Here is a 17,176-nt window from a genome sequence, read left to right on the forward strand (position 1 = left end):
AAGTTCACCAGGTAAATGTCTCAGCACTTTCCTGCACAATCTCATTTTGCTCTCATCACCACTTTACCACATCAGTCCCCAGTCTGGGATAAAAATTCTGGCAATTCTGAGTGTATAACCCAACCTAGACGTTGAACACCATCCTCACCTGAGTGTTACTATGATGGCTGACGGTTGGGCACATGCTGTGATGAAGGTCACTATGAACAGAAAAACTAAGAATGGGATGAGGGTGTTACAGGACCGTTTACACTTCCCAGACACAGCGTAGCCGTTCTCATTGAGGTACGTCTTGACGATAACCACGCGGAGCTGGCTGCGCTGTCCCACTGTGGGTGGCGTGATCACCTGGCGGCTCTGGACACAGGTGCATTCTGTGTAGTTCCGCATCTAAGTGGTAATAAAGATCAGTTGGATGCCGATCAAAAGCAAAATACAGCATACGAACAGTCAGAGTTAAAAGGCTCTAAAATCATTCTAGCATTTAAAAATATGCAGAATAGTTCATTGAAAGTATCTGCTGGGAGTTCCCTGGTGGCCTAGTGGTTAAGATTCCAGGCTTTCACTGTCGCAGCCTGAGTTCAATCCCTGATCAGGGAACTGAGGTCCCACAGGTTGTGCAGCACAGCTCAAAAAAGAAAAAAGAGAAGAAAATATCTTCCTCATTTTAACAGTAAGGATTCAAAAAGTGCATCTAACAACATCAAAATCTGCTGCTGAGGGCTGTTGTTTAAACTTTGATCAGAAGCCTCCAATACTCAATTCTATACTATTCATGTACATCAAAATCTGCTGCTCAGGGTTGTTTAAACTTTGATCAGAAGCCTCCAATACTCAATTCTATACTAGTCATGTTCCATAAGGGCTTCCCAGGTGGCAAGGTGGAAAAGAACCCATCTGCCAGTGCAGGAGACCGAGGTTCAACCCCTGGGTTGGGAAGACCCCCTGGAGTAGGAAATGGCAACCCACTCTGGTATTCTTGCCTGGAAAATCCCAGGGACAGAGGAGTCTGGCGGGCTACAGTCCATGGAGTTGCAAAGAGTCTGATGCAACTGTGTACAAGTACAGCCAAGTCCCATATCCTCATTTGAGGTCATAATCAGATGCTGTTTCAATGGATATTCATTCTTGGGCTCTCCAAACAGAGAAGCCCCTGGAAAACAGGAACTAAACCTTATTTTTATTTGTGCTCACCAGAGTGCTTAGCAAAACCCTGAAACAGTGTAGGATCAAATGTAAATATCTGTTAAATAAATGCAGAGAATTCACAATGCAACCATAACGACTTCAGTAGCAACACTAGTAAATGTACCACTGGTTATTTCATTTGAAACCGGCTAATACAAGGGACTCAAAAAATGTCTCAAACGAAACAGCCAATGGACCTTTCTGCCTATTATGCTGCTTTTACTGAATGGACATCAGCTGAGCTCACTGTCATTGTGACCTCTCAGCCACCCAGAGAAGCAGGAGGCACAAACATGAAGATGGGGAGCTGCGTGGCCGCCTGTGCTCCAAGGACTGTGGGCCTCTTTGTATGAATGAGGGCCACAGACCAGAGGACTCAGTGGCTAAGTCCTTCCCCGGGGGTGAGTGAGTCCTCTGGTCTGTGGCCCTCATTCGAAGAGCAGGTCTCATTGTCCCTTTCAATTCAGTCACACCCTGCAGCTCACCAGTTATATAATGAGGAGCCAGCAAGAGGAATCTCAATTCATCACCATAGTTTAAAACTCAGAGATCAAATATGACATCCCCAAGACACGCAGTCAACGGTATCATCCCATATCACCTGCACAGAACAAACAAAGGCACCTTAACCTTTCAATGAAAGCAGCCGCCTACAGTCTGTTATTATGCAAAGAATGGAACCAGGCTCAATAAAGAACGGAGTAGAATATGAAAACCTTCTCCCACAGTATTACTGCCTATTTATAATTCACGGGAAAGTGAATTCTCAAAATACCCTATTCTTGAACGGACAGAAATAACTTTACGCTGAATGTTTAAAAAAAAAATCTGAATTGATAGTCTATGAAAAACAGCCACTGCCCACGTTCCCAGGCTCTGAGCAGGGGAGGTGCCCTCCTATTCTCTTCTGGCAGCACAGAGCATGGTCATCTCGACCTTCACATCCATCATCACAAGGGCCCTGTTGGAGTAGCAAAGGAGACATCCAGCACTCGACCTTATCAAGTTTCACTGGGTTGGCACAGGAAGTCACTAGAGGGGAATGATGTGGAATCAGATCATGATATTAACAAACTCCAATTATCCCTGGGAAATAAAATAATAGTATTTATTGCATAATTTCCTTTCCTCTGGGTTTTTGACAGAAGCACATGTGCATTCATGCTCAGTTGCTGTAGTCGTGTCCAACTCTTTGTGACCCCATGGACTGTGGCCTGCCAGGCTCCTCTGTCCATGGGATTCTCCAGGCAAGAATGCTGAGTGGGTTGCCACGCCCTCCTCCAGGGGGTCCTCCGACTCAAGAACCAAGCCTGCACCTCCTGTGCCTCCTGCGTGGCAGGAGGAGTCTTTACCCACTGAGCCTCCTGGAAAGCCCTTGACAGAAAATAGCGTGTATCTTGTTCGAAGTTTTTGGAAAAGGGAGACTGAAGCCTTCTGTTTGCATACAAAATCTAACACTACAGAAGCTTGTGAAATATACTCACCCCGGTGCTCACATTCCCACTATTAACACAGCCAGCCAGACAAGGGTTAAAGTATGTAATTCCATCCGATCCACAGACTGGCTCATATTCATGTGTTTTACAGCCACAATTAACATTGCAGCTTCCTGTCAGATTCCTATGCGGCATGGTCAGAGAGGGCCTAAAAGAGAGAAGCAGATCATGAGCCATTAACGTCTGCCAAAATAAAATTCACAGGACAGTTCTTGAGGTTAAGTAAGGTGTCCGTTTTAGAGAATATGTCCCCATGAAATCAAAGCCATGGTACCAGGAAGTAGCATCCTAGACAATTATTTTCGTGACTTTAAAACAGAACAGAAAGAAAACATTTTTCGATTTTCCCATACTACAAACTTAGTACATTTGTGTCATATTATTTATCATGCCTCAATTTCACCCTCCATCTTGGTAATCTGAGCTCAGAAGTTCTAACCTTCATAGAACTAAACTACTCACTCACTGCAGATACTTGGCTCTATATCGTAACAAATTGAGGCCTCAGTTTCTTTAACTGTAAAATGGAAGAAATATGTTTGTGCCAAATTAATAATATTGTGATGAGGACATTAATATGGAATCCATCAATCAGAGCTGTCAACACAAGTTCCTTTGACCAAAAGCCTTTGCTCTGGAATAAATTATCAAAGAAAGACAAGGGACTCTAGAATATCAAAAGAAGGTGGATTTTTGAAGACCATCAGGAATCAGAGCACTGGTTTGATTCAGACAACCAGAGAAGAACAATTAAACTCTCCTTCCCTCAAGAATGCCCAGATGTGGGACTTCCCTAGTGGCCCACTGGTTAAGAATCAGCCTGCCGGTTCATGGGACATGGGTTTGATCCCTGGTCTGTGAAGATTCCACAAGCAGAGGGGCAACAAAGCTGTGCACCACAACTACTGAGTCTATGTGCCCTAGAGCCCGTGCTCCTCAACGAGAAGCCACCACAACGAGAAGCCCATACACTGCCACTAGAGAGTACCTGCCTGCCCCCGAAACTAGGGCCCACAGCCAGCAACGAAGACCCAGCCCTGCCAAAAGCGTTAAGAAAAGAATGAGCAGACGCGGACTCACCGGCAAACATGATAGGTTCTATTTTCTCATGAGATCATGATTTCTGATTCAAAGAAATGATGCAATGTGGAAAACACAAATAAAATCAGTTCAGGGCAAAAAAGTCAAGTAAGGATATATAGGGCCAAAGGGAGAAGCATAAGGAGATGGCTAAGGAAAGGCAGAGGCAGCCAGGTACCCAGAGGGAACCCACGGAAGGATGAAGGGGCTCTGAGTTCTCACATCCAATGACCTCCTTCCTTTGCTTTCAAAGCCACCGTTTTTAGGTGTCACTCATGAAATACTGTTCCTAAAGCCACATGGGCTAGAAATGGTAGATTTCATTCACCTGTCCAGCTACTCATCATCCATTCATTCAACAGATATTTAAGAGTGTCAGTCATGTGCTAGGTTACCTTTAATGACTATGTTCAGAAACCATTCACCCAGAAGCCTCCTGTTTGTTCAAAGGCTTTTCTCCTGTAGCCTCCCTCGCACCTCAATAACTGAGTCATCAAACTTGAACAAAAGGAACAAACTCATAGCAATATTTTAACTTTATCAAGAAAGCCTTCCAAAGAGGGAAAAGTAAAATAAACTCTGGTCATTCCCATCCCTCCACTGAAGTAATTTTTATCACAGTACTCGTAATTATTGGGCTTCCCAGGTGGCGCTAGTGGTAAAGAACCCGTCTGCCAGTGCAGGAGACATAGTAGACACAGGCTTGATCCCTAAATCAAGACGATGCCCTGGAGGAGGAAGTGGCAACCCATGCCAGTATTCCTAACTGGAGAGTCCCATGGACAGAGGAGCCTAGTGGGCTATAGTCCATATGGTTGCAAAGAGTGGACAAACAACTGAAGCGACTTAGCACTCGTAATTATTATGTTCATAATACCACAATGCTTGATATTTTGAATCATACCCTTTGACAGTTTGAATATACCTTTAAAAGGTGATTCTAAACCAGTAGTTCTCCACAGGGGCAATTTTGGCAGTGTAGAGAGACATTTTTGTTCATCACGACTAGAGGGGTGCTACTGACATCTAGTGGGTAGGGGCCAGGATTGCTTCTAAACATCCAATAGGGGCCTTCCCTGGTGGTCCAGTGGTTAAGACTTCACCTTCCAGTGTAGGGGTGGCAGATTCGATCCCTGGTTGGAGAACTAAGATCCCACACACCTTGGGGTCAAAGAAAACCCCAAAGCATAAAAAAGAAGCAATATTATAACAAATTCAACAAAGACTTTAAAAGTGGCCCATATCAAAGAAATCTTAAATATGTATATCAGTTCAGTTCGGTTCAGTCACTTAGTTGTGTCCGACTCTTTGCGACCGCATGAACCACAGCACACCAGGCCTCCCTGTCCATCACCAACTCCCAGAGTCCACCCAACCCATGTCCATTGAATCAGTGATGTCATCCAACCATCTCATCCTCTGTCGTCCCCTTCTCCTCCTACCCTCAATCTAAATATATAGATATATATAAAGAACCCAACAATACCCAGAACAGCCCTGGCCCCACAAGAAAGAATAAACTAACCCAAATCTCAGTACTGTATACTGATCTGAGAAACTCTGTTCCAGACCTGTTTCCACATTTCATGGATGATGAAATGGATGTCCAAGGAGGTCAAATGATTCATTATGAGGCTGACTAGTGCTATTTTAACTGGCATCACATAAAACATATTCTTTGTGCATTGCTCTTCACTAGTTCCTCAAGAGACAAGTTACAAGCCATGATCAAATAAAAGGAATTTTCATGCCTGCATGCATAGTCACTAAAAATGATAGGCTTCAAACCCATACAATAGGGTTATTACTATGCCTATTTAGAACTCACAAGGAATTTCTTATTAACAGCATGCTTTGTATTCATTTATGACAGCCACAGATTCCAAATACCTCTCCTTTGTGGGTATGTTCACTCAAGAGAAGGGAATCTAAAGAGAATGTTGACACACATGACGACAGGAAGGCAAAAGATTTCCTGAGTTCTGGAAACAAAGGCACAGTCCCAGGTCACCCCTGGGTACACTTGCTCTGCTCTTGAGATCATGATGTCTGATACAAAGAAATGATGGAGTATCAAAAGTTTTAACAAAATCAAAAGAAACAACAAATATAAAAGCAGTGGGAAAGGCCACAGTGGTACAAAAAAAAAAAAAAGAAAGATGCTGACACAGTTAATCCTTTACACTGCACTGATTAAAAAAATTATTTTTAAAAATAATACTGTCAGGCTTCCCTGGTAACTCAGAGGGTAAAGCATCTGCCTGCAATGTGGGAGACCTGGGTTTAATCCCTGGGTCAGGAAGATACCCTGGAGAAGTGAATGGCAACCCACTCCAGTATTCTTGCCTGGAGAATTCCATGGACAGAGGAATCTGGCAGGCTACAAAGGGGCAGCAAAGAGTCAGACACGACTGAACAACTAACACTTTTACTTTCTTTCTGCCAAAGCAGGAGACACGAGTTTGACCCAGGAAGATCCCACATGCCGTGGAGCAACTAAATCCGTGCGCCACAACTATTGAGCCTGTGCTCTAGAGCCCAGGGGCCCCAACCACTGAGCCCCTACCAGCAATTACTGAAGCCCGTGCTCCTCAACAAGAGAAGCTACAGCAATGAGAAGCCCACACATCACAATCAGAGAGTAGCCCCTGCTCAGCACAACTAGAGAAAGCCCGTGCATAGCAATGAAGACCCTGCACAGTCATAAATAAATAAATTATTTTTTAAAAGAAAGAATAATAATGTCTTATTTCACTATAACTTAGGCTCCAGAAGACAGACTGGGTTATAATAATAGTGCAAGTGTTGAAATCTGAGTCACACCAAGCAACCTCTTATTAGCTGAGCCGAGCCTGTCCTGGGAGAACACAATGCAATAGCACTGTAGGATCCACACTCATCCTTGTGCAAAGGGACGGATCACCTTCCCAGGAAGCAAAAAATCTCCGACAAGTCAGCCTTGCAAGCAAGAGGCTCATGTTGACTCAAGGTCCATGAAAGTGTTCTTTCCATGTCAGGTACAAGGACTCACTAACAAATGCCTTATAACTGCATGGTCCAAGCTGGAAACCTGAGTCACACATGACACATTACTATAAAAATCATGCAATAATAGAATTAGAGAGATGGGAGGAATTTCTGAGGTTAACTAAGATAACTGACTAATTTCAGAGCCTAGGAAACTGTGAGAGGTATAATGACATGCCCTACCATCACTGAAGCTTTAAGAAAACTAGCCACAGGGAGACCAAAATGAACAAAAAACAGGAAAGAAGAGCAAGCTTGTTGCCTAATCTTCATTAAATCAACTGCTTAAGGATCGATGCTTATTTACAGTAATATACAACAATAAATGTCTCCCAGGGGGCTCAGGGGTAAAGAATCCGCCTGCCAGTGCAGGAGATGCCAGAGACATGGGTTCAATCCCTGGGTCGGGAAGATCCCCTGGAGAAGAAAATGGCAACCCACTCCAGTATTCTTGCCTGAAAAATTCCATGGACAGAGGAACCTGGCAGGCTATATAGTCCATGAGGTCGCAAAAAGTCATACACAACCAAGCGACTGAGCACACACCTACAACAATAAAACAGACAGTGATTTAATCTAAGCAGCGGGCCAAGGAGAAAAGGAAAGATACACCCATCTGAATGCAGAGTTCCAAAGAACAGCAAGGAGAGATAAGCCTTCCTAAGTGATCAATGCAAGAAATAAAGAGGGGAAAAAGAATGGTAAAGACTAATTTCTCTTCAAGAAAATTAGAGATACCAAGGGAACATTTCATGCAAAGATGTGCACAATAAAGGACAGAAATGGTATGTACTTAACAGAGGCAGAAGGTATTAAAAAGAGGTGGCAAGAATACACAGAAGAACTATACAAAAAAAAAATCGTCATGACCCAGATAATCACGATGGTCTGATCATTCACCTAGAGCCAGAGAGCCTGTAGTCCAAAGTCAAGTGGGCTTAGGAACAATCACTATGAACAAAGCTTGTGAAGGTGATGGAATTCCAGCTGAGCTATTTCAAATCCTACAAGATGATGCTGTGAAAGTGCTGCAACTCAATATGCCAGCAAATTTGGAAAACTCAGCAGTGACCACAGGACTGGAAAAGGTCAGTTTTCATTTCAGTCCCAAAGAAAGGCAATGTCAGCAATGTTCAAACTACCACACAATTGCACTCATTTCACACTCCAGCAAAGTAATGCTCAAAATTCTCCAAGGAAGGCTTCAACAGTATGTGAACCGAGAACTTCCAGATGTTCAAGCTGAATTTAGAAAAGGCAGAGGAATCAGAGATCAGTTGCCAACATCCGTTGGATCAAAGGAAAAGCAGGAGAGCTCCAGAAAAAACATCTACTTCTGCTTCTTTGACTATGCCAAAGTCTTTGACTGTGTGGATCACAACGAATTCTGCCTCCTGAGAAACCTGTATGCACATCAAGAAGCAACAGTTAGAACCAGACATGGAACAACAGACGTTCCAAACTGGGAAAGGAGTACGTCAAGGCTGTATATTGTCATCCTGCTTGTTTAACTTATATGCAGGGTACATCATGTGAAATGCCAGGCTGGATGAAACACAAGCTGGAATCAAGATTGCCAAGAGAAATATCAGTAACTCAGATGACACCACCCTTATGGCAGAAAACAAAGAGGAACTAAAGAGCTTCTTGATAAAGATGAAAGAGGAGAGTTAAAAATTGGCTTAAAACTCAACACTCAAAAAGAACAAGATCATGGCATCTGGTTCCATGGCAAATAGACGGGGAAACAATGAAAACAATGACAGACTATTTTCTTGGGTTCCAAAATCACTGCAGATGGTAACTGCAGCCATGAAATTAAAAGATTCTTGCTCCTTGGAAGAAAGCTATGATAAAGCTAAACAGCACATTAAAAAGCAGAGACATCACTTTGCCAACAAAGGCCATCTAGTCAAAGCTATGGTTTTTCCAGTAGTCATGAATGGATGTGAGAGTTGGACCATTAAGAAGGCTGAGCGCCAAAGAATTGATGCTTTTGAACTGTGGTGTTGGAGAAGACACTTGAGAGTCCCTTGGACTGCAAGGAAATCCAACCAGTCCATCCTAAAGGAAATCAATCCTGAATATTCACTGGAAGGACTGACGATGAAGCTGAAGCTCCAATACGCTGGCCACCTGATGTGAAAAGCTGACTCATTTGAAAAGACCCTGATGCTGGGAAAGATTGAAGGCAGGAAAAGAAGGGAATGACAGAGGATGAGATGGTTGAATGGCATCACTGACTCAATGGACATGAGTTTAAGCAGGCTTCAGGCAATGGTGCAGGACAGGGCAGCCTGGCGTGCTGCAGTCCATGAGGTCTCAAAGACTTGGACATGACTGAGTGACTGAACAACAGTTCTGTGTAAGTGGCCACACTTCAGCTTGAGCGTTCTGCTCCTTCTTCCTTGACTGTGGCTTTCCTGGCACTTAGTTCTCACTGTGCCTAAGCGTTAAGAGTCAGAAGCTGGTTTAGGGAATTCCCTGGCGGTCCAGTGTTAGGACCACCGTACTTTCACTGCTGAAGACAGGTTTAATCCCTGGTCAGGGAACTAAGATCTCACAAGCTGTGTGGCAAGACCAAAATGTAAGAGGGGGTTCAACTCCATATCCACAATTCTCAAGCACCACAAACAAATCTAGAGAGATTTCATTTGTGTAATAAGGATCAGGCTATCCATATGCCAGGGTTCTTGGGGAATATTAGATGAGCAAATAGATGTCCAGGGTCCAGCGTGTTGCTAGCATATAACAGGCACTGCGATGTTGGTGTGCTTTCTTTATCTAGACAGGGCAGAAGCCGGAAGGAGGAAAAGTAGCACAAAGAGCGCAAAAGGCCTTCGTGATGATTTTCTTTTAAAAAAAAAAAAAAGATGTCATTTTCTCACCTACTCCTACTGAGAAATATTGGAAAACTAGGGCTTCCCTGGTGGCTCAAAGGTTAAAGCGTCTCCTAGGTTCGTTTCCTGGGTAGGGAAGATCCCCTGGAGAAGGAAATGGCAACCCACTCCAGTACTCTTGCCTGGAGTATCCCATGGAGGGAGGAGCCTGGTAGGTAGGTTATAGTCCATGGGGTCACAAGGAGTCGGACACAACTGAGCGACTTCACTCACTCACTCAGACGGGGATCCAGTTTCCTGCCTAATATTTAGTAACTCTGTGTGTGTGTTGGGGGCGGGTGTGTGTGTGTGTGTGTGCATGTGCACGCAAGCGTGAGCTCAGACTTGTCTGACTCTTCGCAACCCCATGGACTGTAGCCCGCCAAGCTCCTCTATTCATGGACTTTTTCCAGGCACAAATACTGGAGTGGGTTGCCATTTCCTACTCCAGGGGATCTTCCCGACCCAAGGATAGAACCCACATCTCTTGTGACTCCTGTGTTGGCAGGCGCATTCTTTACCAACTGGACCACCTGACCCTTGGGCCAAACCTAAGAGTCAATGGCTGTCAATGCCCCTCTTGCTTACAGGAGGCGAGAGAGACATAATCAACACAGAAGAAAATAGATAATTCACGTGGATAGCTTATACTTCCCCGAGAACTACAGTCATAAAAGTTACCATTACTGTACCCAGTCATTCTTTTTATTGTTAAAGCTTCTTTTAGCTTCGTAGTTAACAAATTTAAACCAGGTGTAACTAGAAATTTACATATAAAACACTACAACTTATACAAACCATTTCTTTAAATCCAGAATAACTTTTAATAAAATGATGTATCCTCGGTATAACGTTTTGAAATGCCTTTATTTTTAAAGTAATACATATTCATTGCAGAAATTTTGGAAAATACAAAAGGACTGAAAGATGAAATTAAACTCACACAGTAATGCTATAATCCAGAAACATCCACCATTACGTGGTTAGTGTATTACTTTCTTTCACTGTTTTTTCAGTTGGCATACAAATTAATGTTAATAACATATTGTTATCATGATTTCAGAGTGTTCTAAATTCTGTTTTTCCTGCTAACATTACATGATAAACATTCTCTATTGACTATGTTAATATGAGGTTATAAATGGCAAATTTAGTCCTGAGTTTAACCATAGTCATAGGTTCAGGTTTAGTGTGCTTAAACAGATGTTATATAGTTTTATAGAGTTCCTACAATATTTTTAGATCTCAGTCACAAAATTTAAAAACTCACTGGAAAGAAAATCTGCTGTATTTTTTACCCTCTCAATACTCTTAAAATGAAAACAAATTGGGTTTGTATCTCCCAAGTAGAGCCAAAAATAGATAAAAATCACATACTTGCAGCTAGAAATTAACTGTAAGTCTAATAATAGAAGTAGCCAAGATAACCAGAGGATTCCCTGGTGGCTCAGATGGTAAAACATCTGCCTGCAATGCGTGAGACCCGGAGTTCAATCCCTGGGTCAGGAAGATCGCCTGAAGAAGGAAATGGCAACCCACTCCAGTACTCTTGCCTAGAAAATTCCATGAATGGAGGAGCCTGGTGGGCTATAGTCCATGGGGTTGCAAGGAGTCAGACACAACTTCACTCACTCACTCAAGATAACCAGAAATACATATACCTATACATAGACATATATAAGAACCTTTAAGTAAACTGTTCTCTATTTTTGAGGAATTTCCTTTAAAATTAGTTATAATAGATAAAAGATCTGGAATGGCACCCCCAAAATAAGCAATAGAAAAAAAAAACTTTAGAGCATTAAACTGTCTGAATGGTTTAGTTAAGAGAAATCAGGAATGCACTGACTAGAAACGCTAGTCACCCAAGGGCCGGTAGTAGAATAATACTATCTAAATAGTGGCAGTGTGTTGAATATGCTCCTTTGTGCTATACAGTAGGACCTTGTTATTTATCCATTCTGTACAAGATTGTTTGCATCTGCTAATCCCCAACTCCCCGTCCTTCCCTCCCCCACCACCTCCCCCTTGGCTACCACCACAAGTCTGTTCTCTATGCTGATTCAATATCCTGTGATAAACCATAATGGAAAGGAATGCTTTTAAAAACGTTTATAGGTGTGTAAGTGAGTCACTTCGCTGTACAGCAGAGATTAGCACAACACTGTAAATCAACTATTCTCCAATTAAATAAAAATATTTAAAATAAATAGTGGCAGGATGGCAAGTTCAGGAGTGGTGACAAAGATGATGAAATATACCTTTCAGCAAAGATCTGAATTAACAGACTGTATTTAATTTCTATAGTCTTAACCTCGGCACAGTGAAACTATATTAAGAGAAGTAACTTCAGGAGAATATCCCAGTCCCTGAGATTTTGGACCTGTGGGCAGGTAGACCCACTCCATCCAACAGTCACTGCTGAACTCAGAAAATAGAAAATGCTTCTTCATCATGTCATAGCTCAAGAAATCATCCCTAGAAAACAAGTCTCAAAATCAGAAGATGATATAATAGACTTTAGTAAGTTCAAAAATATGACATTGATGAAAGATAATAAAGCAAGAATTATTAAGTGATTTATCAGACTTAGTACTGTTGAAAAATTTTGTAAATGGACATCAGACTTAACCTCATTTGAACACATTTTTGAAGGTAAAGAGCAAGTAACTCACACTATACAATGTGTTTATATAAAGTATTGGTTTGGAGTAGGAAATGGTAACCCACTCCAGTATTCTTGCTTAGAGAACTCCACGGACAGAGGAACCTGGTGGGCTATAGCCCATGGGATCACAAAGAGTCCGACACGATTGAGTGAGTATACACACACAAAGTATTGCTTAAGCTACAGTTTTCACTCTTTTGGCTACAAAATGACTAGGACACACCTGTGTGAAACACAGTTCAGTGACACAGAGGGAAAGCAAACCCCATTTCTTAATTAAAACTGCAGGGACATTGTGAGTGCTGGGGAAGTAAATGTAATTACTTGAGTTAGAAGTGGGCCAGGATACTATCCAGAGCTAGTAGGATCTTTCGTGACGAAAAATGATCACACTCTCAAATCTGAATTTTTTTTCTACCTTCAGTTTTGCCTTCTTGGGGTTAGAACATTTAACATGAGATATCTACCCTCTTAACAAAATTTTAAGTGTACAATACAGAATCGTTGACTAAAGCTATACAGCAGATGTCTAGAGCTTACTCACCTTTTTTGTCGGTACTGTTTTTAGAAAATGAAGACTTATTTTGAAGGGAAGTCAATACATCTTTGATAGGATCTATATGGAATGACAAGGTTAATATTACTGTTTAAATGACCAGCAAACACCCGGAGTATTTGGACCAAAGTTTAGCAGTTTTCAGTGTCTGCCTGTCTCATAAAGATGTGTGTGCATCAGTGAGCGCTCAGTCGTGTCTGACTCTTTGTGACCCCATGGACTGTAGCCTGCCAGGCTCTTCTGTCCGTGGGAGTTCCCAGGCAAGAATACTGGAGTGGGTTGCCATTCCCTTCTCCAGGATCTTCCTGACCCAGGCAGTGAACCCGCATGCTCCTACTTGGCAGACAGGTTCTTTACCACTGAGCTACCAGGGAATCCCCTTGTAAAGACACTTCTCTCTAAATTCAGAAGATAAAGGAAATTGGAGACCTGATGTTTTGTGCGGTGGGAGGGATTGTCCAGGGCCATTTAGTGAAGTGGGCATGCCTCCTTTTGGCATCATCAACATTAGAGCTTATTCATCTTGCTTTATTGAAATGTGGTTTCCACTGATTAGTAACTCCATATTTCCCCCTCACCCAGACCCTGGCAACCACTATTCTGCATTTTCATTCTATGAATTTAACTATTTTAGATACTTCCTGTAAGTGGAATTGCACAATATTTGTCTCTCCGATTCTTTATTTCACTTAGCATAATGCACTCAAGATTCTTCCATTCTGTCGCATATTACAGAATTTCATTTTAAAGGCTGAATCATTTCCCATTATATGTATAGACATTTATATATTATAAATATTTCTATGACATTTTATTCATCCATTGATGGGCCATTGAGGTTGTCTCTACATCTTGGCTATCAAATCTGAATTTTCTAAGGGAACCACTAATAACACATCAGGTTCATTCTACAAAAAAACAAACAAATAAAACAGTGACTCCATTTGGGCTCAACAGGAAAAGTTCATCCTCCTAAAACATCCCAGCTGCATCCCAGGAACTTAGGTATCTCTTGAGTACTCGATGCTAATTCAAAGATGGGTTAGTCATTCACTACTTTAATGTCAGAAAATTCACCATGTTGGTGAGCCTGGAGCTTGTCATACAAACCTTAATAAATGGAATTGGCTTTTTATATTGTGCTTCCTTCTTTATGTTTCTTTTCTTCTTTCTGGACAGTTTAATAAGCAAAAACATCACATTCAAAATCCAAATCCTAGCTCTATCATTTTCTAGTTGTGTGACTTTAAGCAAGTTATTTTATCCCTCTGAATCCCTTTCTCCTCCTATTTAAAATGATAAAAATAACATCAAAGAATTATTTAACAATTGCTTATTATTGTAGGTTTTATTTCATTTTAGCCTCTCTATAATTCTAAGAGATCGTTACTATTATTAGCCCACCTTAACTATGAGGAAATTGAGGTACAGAGAGGTTAAGGAATTTGCCAAGTACCTTATTCAATCTTCAGAGCAATTCAACAGTAAAGATGTGGAAACCGAGTGCAGAGATGATTAATCTGCCATACTCACACAGTGAGGATGCGGCAAGGCCACGTAGTGGTACACTACTCAAAGAAACGGATGCGTTCTCTACAGTTTTCTGAGTAAAGAGGTGATGTGTGCACTCAGCTATGTGCCTACATGGAATGCAAAGTGTGAAACAGCACCTCAGTGTACGGCTCAGAAAGGACAACAGCTCTAAAATAGATAATCTGGTTTCATTCTGTTCCACTCATTATTAACTGATGACTTTGGGCAAATCGTTGACTCTAAGCCTTGGTTTCTTTAACTGAAACATGTTGCTAATAACATATACAGCAAAGTGATATAGTAGGCAGTGTATATAAAAGATATGTACGACTGCCAATCACTATCCCTGAGCCCAACAGGTGTCTAACAAGGGCTCCTCTCTTCCTGCCATTCCCTTCATCTCTCTATCAGCTCTAAAGGAGAAAAATCCCACATGCAAGCTCAAAATCAAGCAGAGCTGTTTTTACTAGGCAAGCCAACCATGTACTGATGAACACGTTGCGCACTGCACAAAAGCACCCAGCCAAGGGAGCAAGGAGAGGTTGAAATGTAGCCCATTCCCTGTATGGAGAAAGGGCCCCATGATTCTTCACACAAAGTGTCTGAAAGTGTCAAACCTGGGCAGCTGTACCACCCATTCAACTTGAATTCTCTTCCTAGAAGTATTTGGGGAACCAGAGGAATTCTCCAAGGAAACTGGGTTTTTCTTCCACCAATTTAATAAATTTTGATGAAGTCAGGCTGCAAATACTAGAATGAATGGACCCTTGCAGCAACCACTGGCACTCTAAATCAAGTTTCTCTTTGTTGAATACAATTAAATGAGAAAAAGTATACCATAAGTCATGGATTTAGATAATTACAATGTTTATTTACATCTTACTAATTTCAGCATCACTATTTAAGTAATGTCCCAGCAGAAAGGTAGGTGCCAGACATTCGTTAATCTTTCAAATAGGGGGAAAAAAAAAAGAATTGCTTTGCATAATCTAGAAAGGAAGGCAGTAAAGCCAAGAAACTAACTTTTTTTCAACATATACTAAGTGCTGGATTCTGGGAAATATCTTCCTGTACATAATTCTCAATATCAAAGCTACAAACATTTGTTTATAATATTTAAATGCTTCAAACTGGAGGTTCAGGATAGAGGAAGGAAACATTGACTTTTCATTTGTTACACTTCTGCAGTATTTTAATTTTTCAATCACATGTGTTTTACTTTTATTATGCTTACAACCAGGTATGAATGACATTAATTCCATTTTATATATGAGGAAACCAAGAGTCAACAATATTAGATTATTTTTTACAAGGTCACACAGCTAGGAAATGATGGCACAAGTACTTGCCTTTGAAAATAATACTACCTTTGACCAAGGACTGAGAGGGGAGACAAATTCAAGGAATTCTTTCTTGGGGCCTCAGTTTTCTCACTAATAAGGCACACTGGGTTGTCTGACAAGAAAAGCAAGGTAAGGTTAAGGTAAAAAATTTGAAGAAAGAAATTTTTTAAAATGGAACCACCAATGCAGGGCATAGGAGAGGAAGCTGACTAGGGCCAAGTAAATGGATTGCTCAGCAAAGATGAGGGCCTGCTAAGAATGGAACTCATAAATTTGTAATGGAGCCAATCAGCACAATTATATAATTTTTTCCCAGTAGTGCTGGGGAGTCCAGAATCAGTTAATTTAGGATTGGCAAGACTAATGTGGGTTTAAGCAAAAGCTTTAGAAGTCTTGAGGGGACTTGCAATTTAAAAGCAGATAAGACATGGAATCTGCCTTCCATCTCTTCCGAGAAAGCACTTAAAAGTAAGTATGATGAAAAAGGATCGAGCTTGCAAAAAGAAATGGAAAGAGTGACACCAGACTCAAGTGGATAAGCAAAGGGGCCTGTGAAATGAGCAGATACCACCCTGGAGAGAAGCCAGCCTACCCCATGGAATCTCTACAAAGCTATGAACCCAAACCCAGCAGCAGCCAAAATCCAACCACAAGGCTGAAAACAATGGGACTCACTGGAGATCTGAGGGAAAAAAACCGAATCAGTGGGCCTTTCCATTCTCATACCCACACACCTGCATTCCCAATGCAGAGCTCTGAAATTCATCAAAAAGCTCTTCTTCAAAAGAAACAGGAAAACATTTTAAGAGTTAAGCTTCTACCTTAGATATTGACAACCCAGAATAAAATTCCCTCATTCTTGCATGAAAGGAGGGGGGGAAGAGAAGGGGACATATAACCTGAACGATACTAGATGAGTCTTGTCAACCTGTAAAACCTAGAGTAAACAAACAGAAAAATTGACCTTTAAAATTAAATGATAAAATATAAGTCAAAGAAACAAAGTTAAAAAATTGGAATTATATGCACAGAGAGATCTGAGAAGATATTACTCTTGCTAAAATAACATCAGGATGTTATGAAAAAGGAACACTCACAATACAACAATGAGAAAAATTATTCTCAAAATTTTAAGTTTACATAAAAAATAAAAATCAGGTTTGGAGAAATATCATAGAAAACAGCATATGAAATGTGAGAGAACAAATTAAACGTACAGGCAACCAGTCTATAAGTTCCAACATCTGAATAATAGGTGCCCTGGAAAACATGGGGAAAATGAAGAGGAGAGAATGAGTTAAAGATATTGATGAAAATCTACCTGAGGTAAAAAAAAAAATTAAAAAGGCATGTGTTAGATTGGAAGAGTTCCAAGAGTATCTAATACAATGAATGAACAAAGCCCT

General features: G+C 41.3%; 1 protein-coding gene across 2 annotated transcripts in view; it reads right to left on the reverse strand.

Annotated features, from left to right (window-relative positions):
• The window catches only part of SLCO5A1 (solute carrier organic anion transporter family member 5A1), a 159,614-nt gene that overhangs the window by 11,092 nt on the left and 131,346 nt on the right, over positions 1-17,176 (reverse strand). For both annotated transcript variants that reach the window (XM_027973030.3, XM_027973028.3), the window contains 2 exons: positions 2,673-2,832; positions 149-390 (listed from right to left, as the gene is read on the reverse strand). In XM_027973030.3, the coding sequence (XP_027828831.1) occupies positions 149-390; positions 2,673-2,832 (402 nt within the window). The remainder of the gene's footprint in view (positions 1-148; positions 391-2,672; positions 2,833-17,176) is intronic.

Source organism: Ovis aries, chromosome 9 (assembly GCF_016772045.2).
Source record: "Ovis aries strain OAR_USU_Benz2616 breed Rambouillet chromosome 9, ARS-UI_Ramb_v3.0, whole genome shotgun sequence".
NCBI classification, from domain to species: domain Eukaryota; kingdom Metazoa; phylum Chordata; class Mammalia; order Artiodactyla; family Bovidae; genus Ovis; species Ovis aries.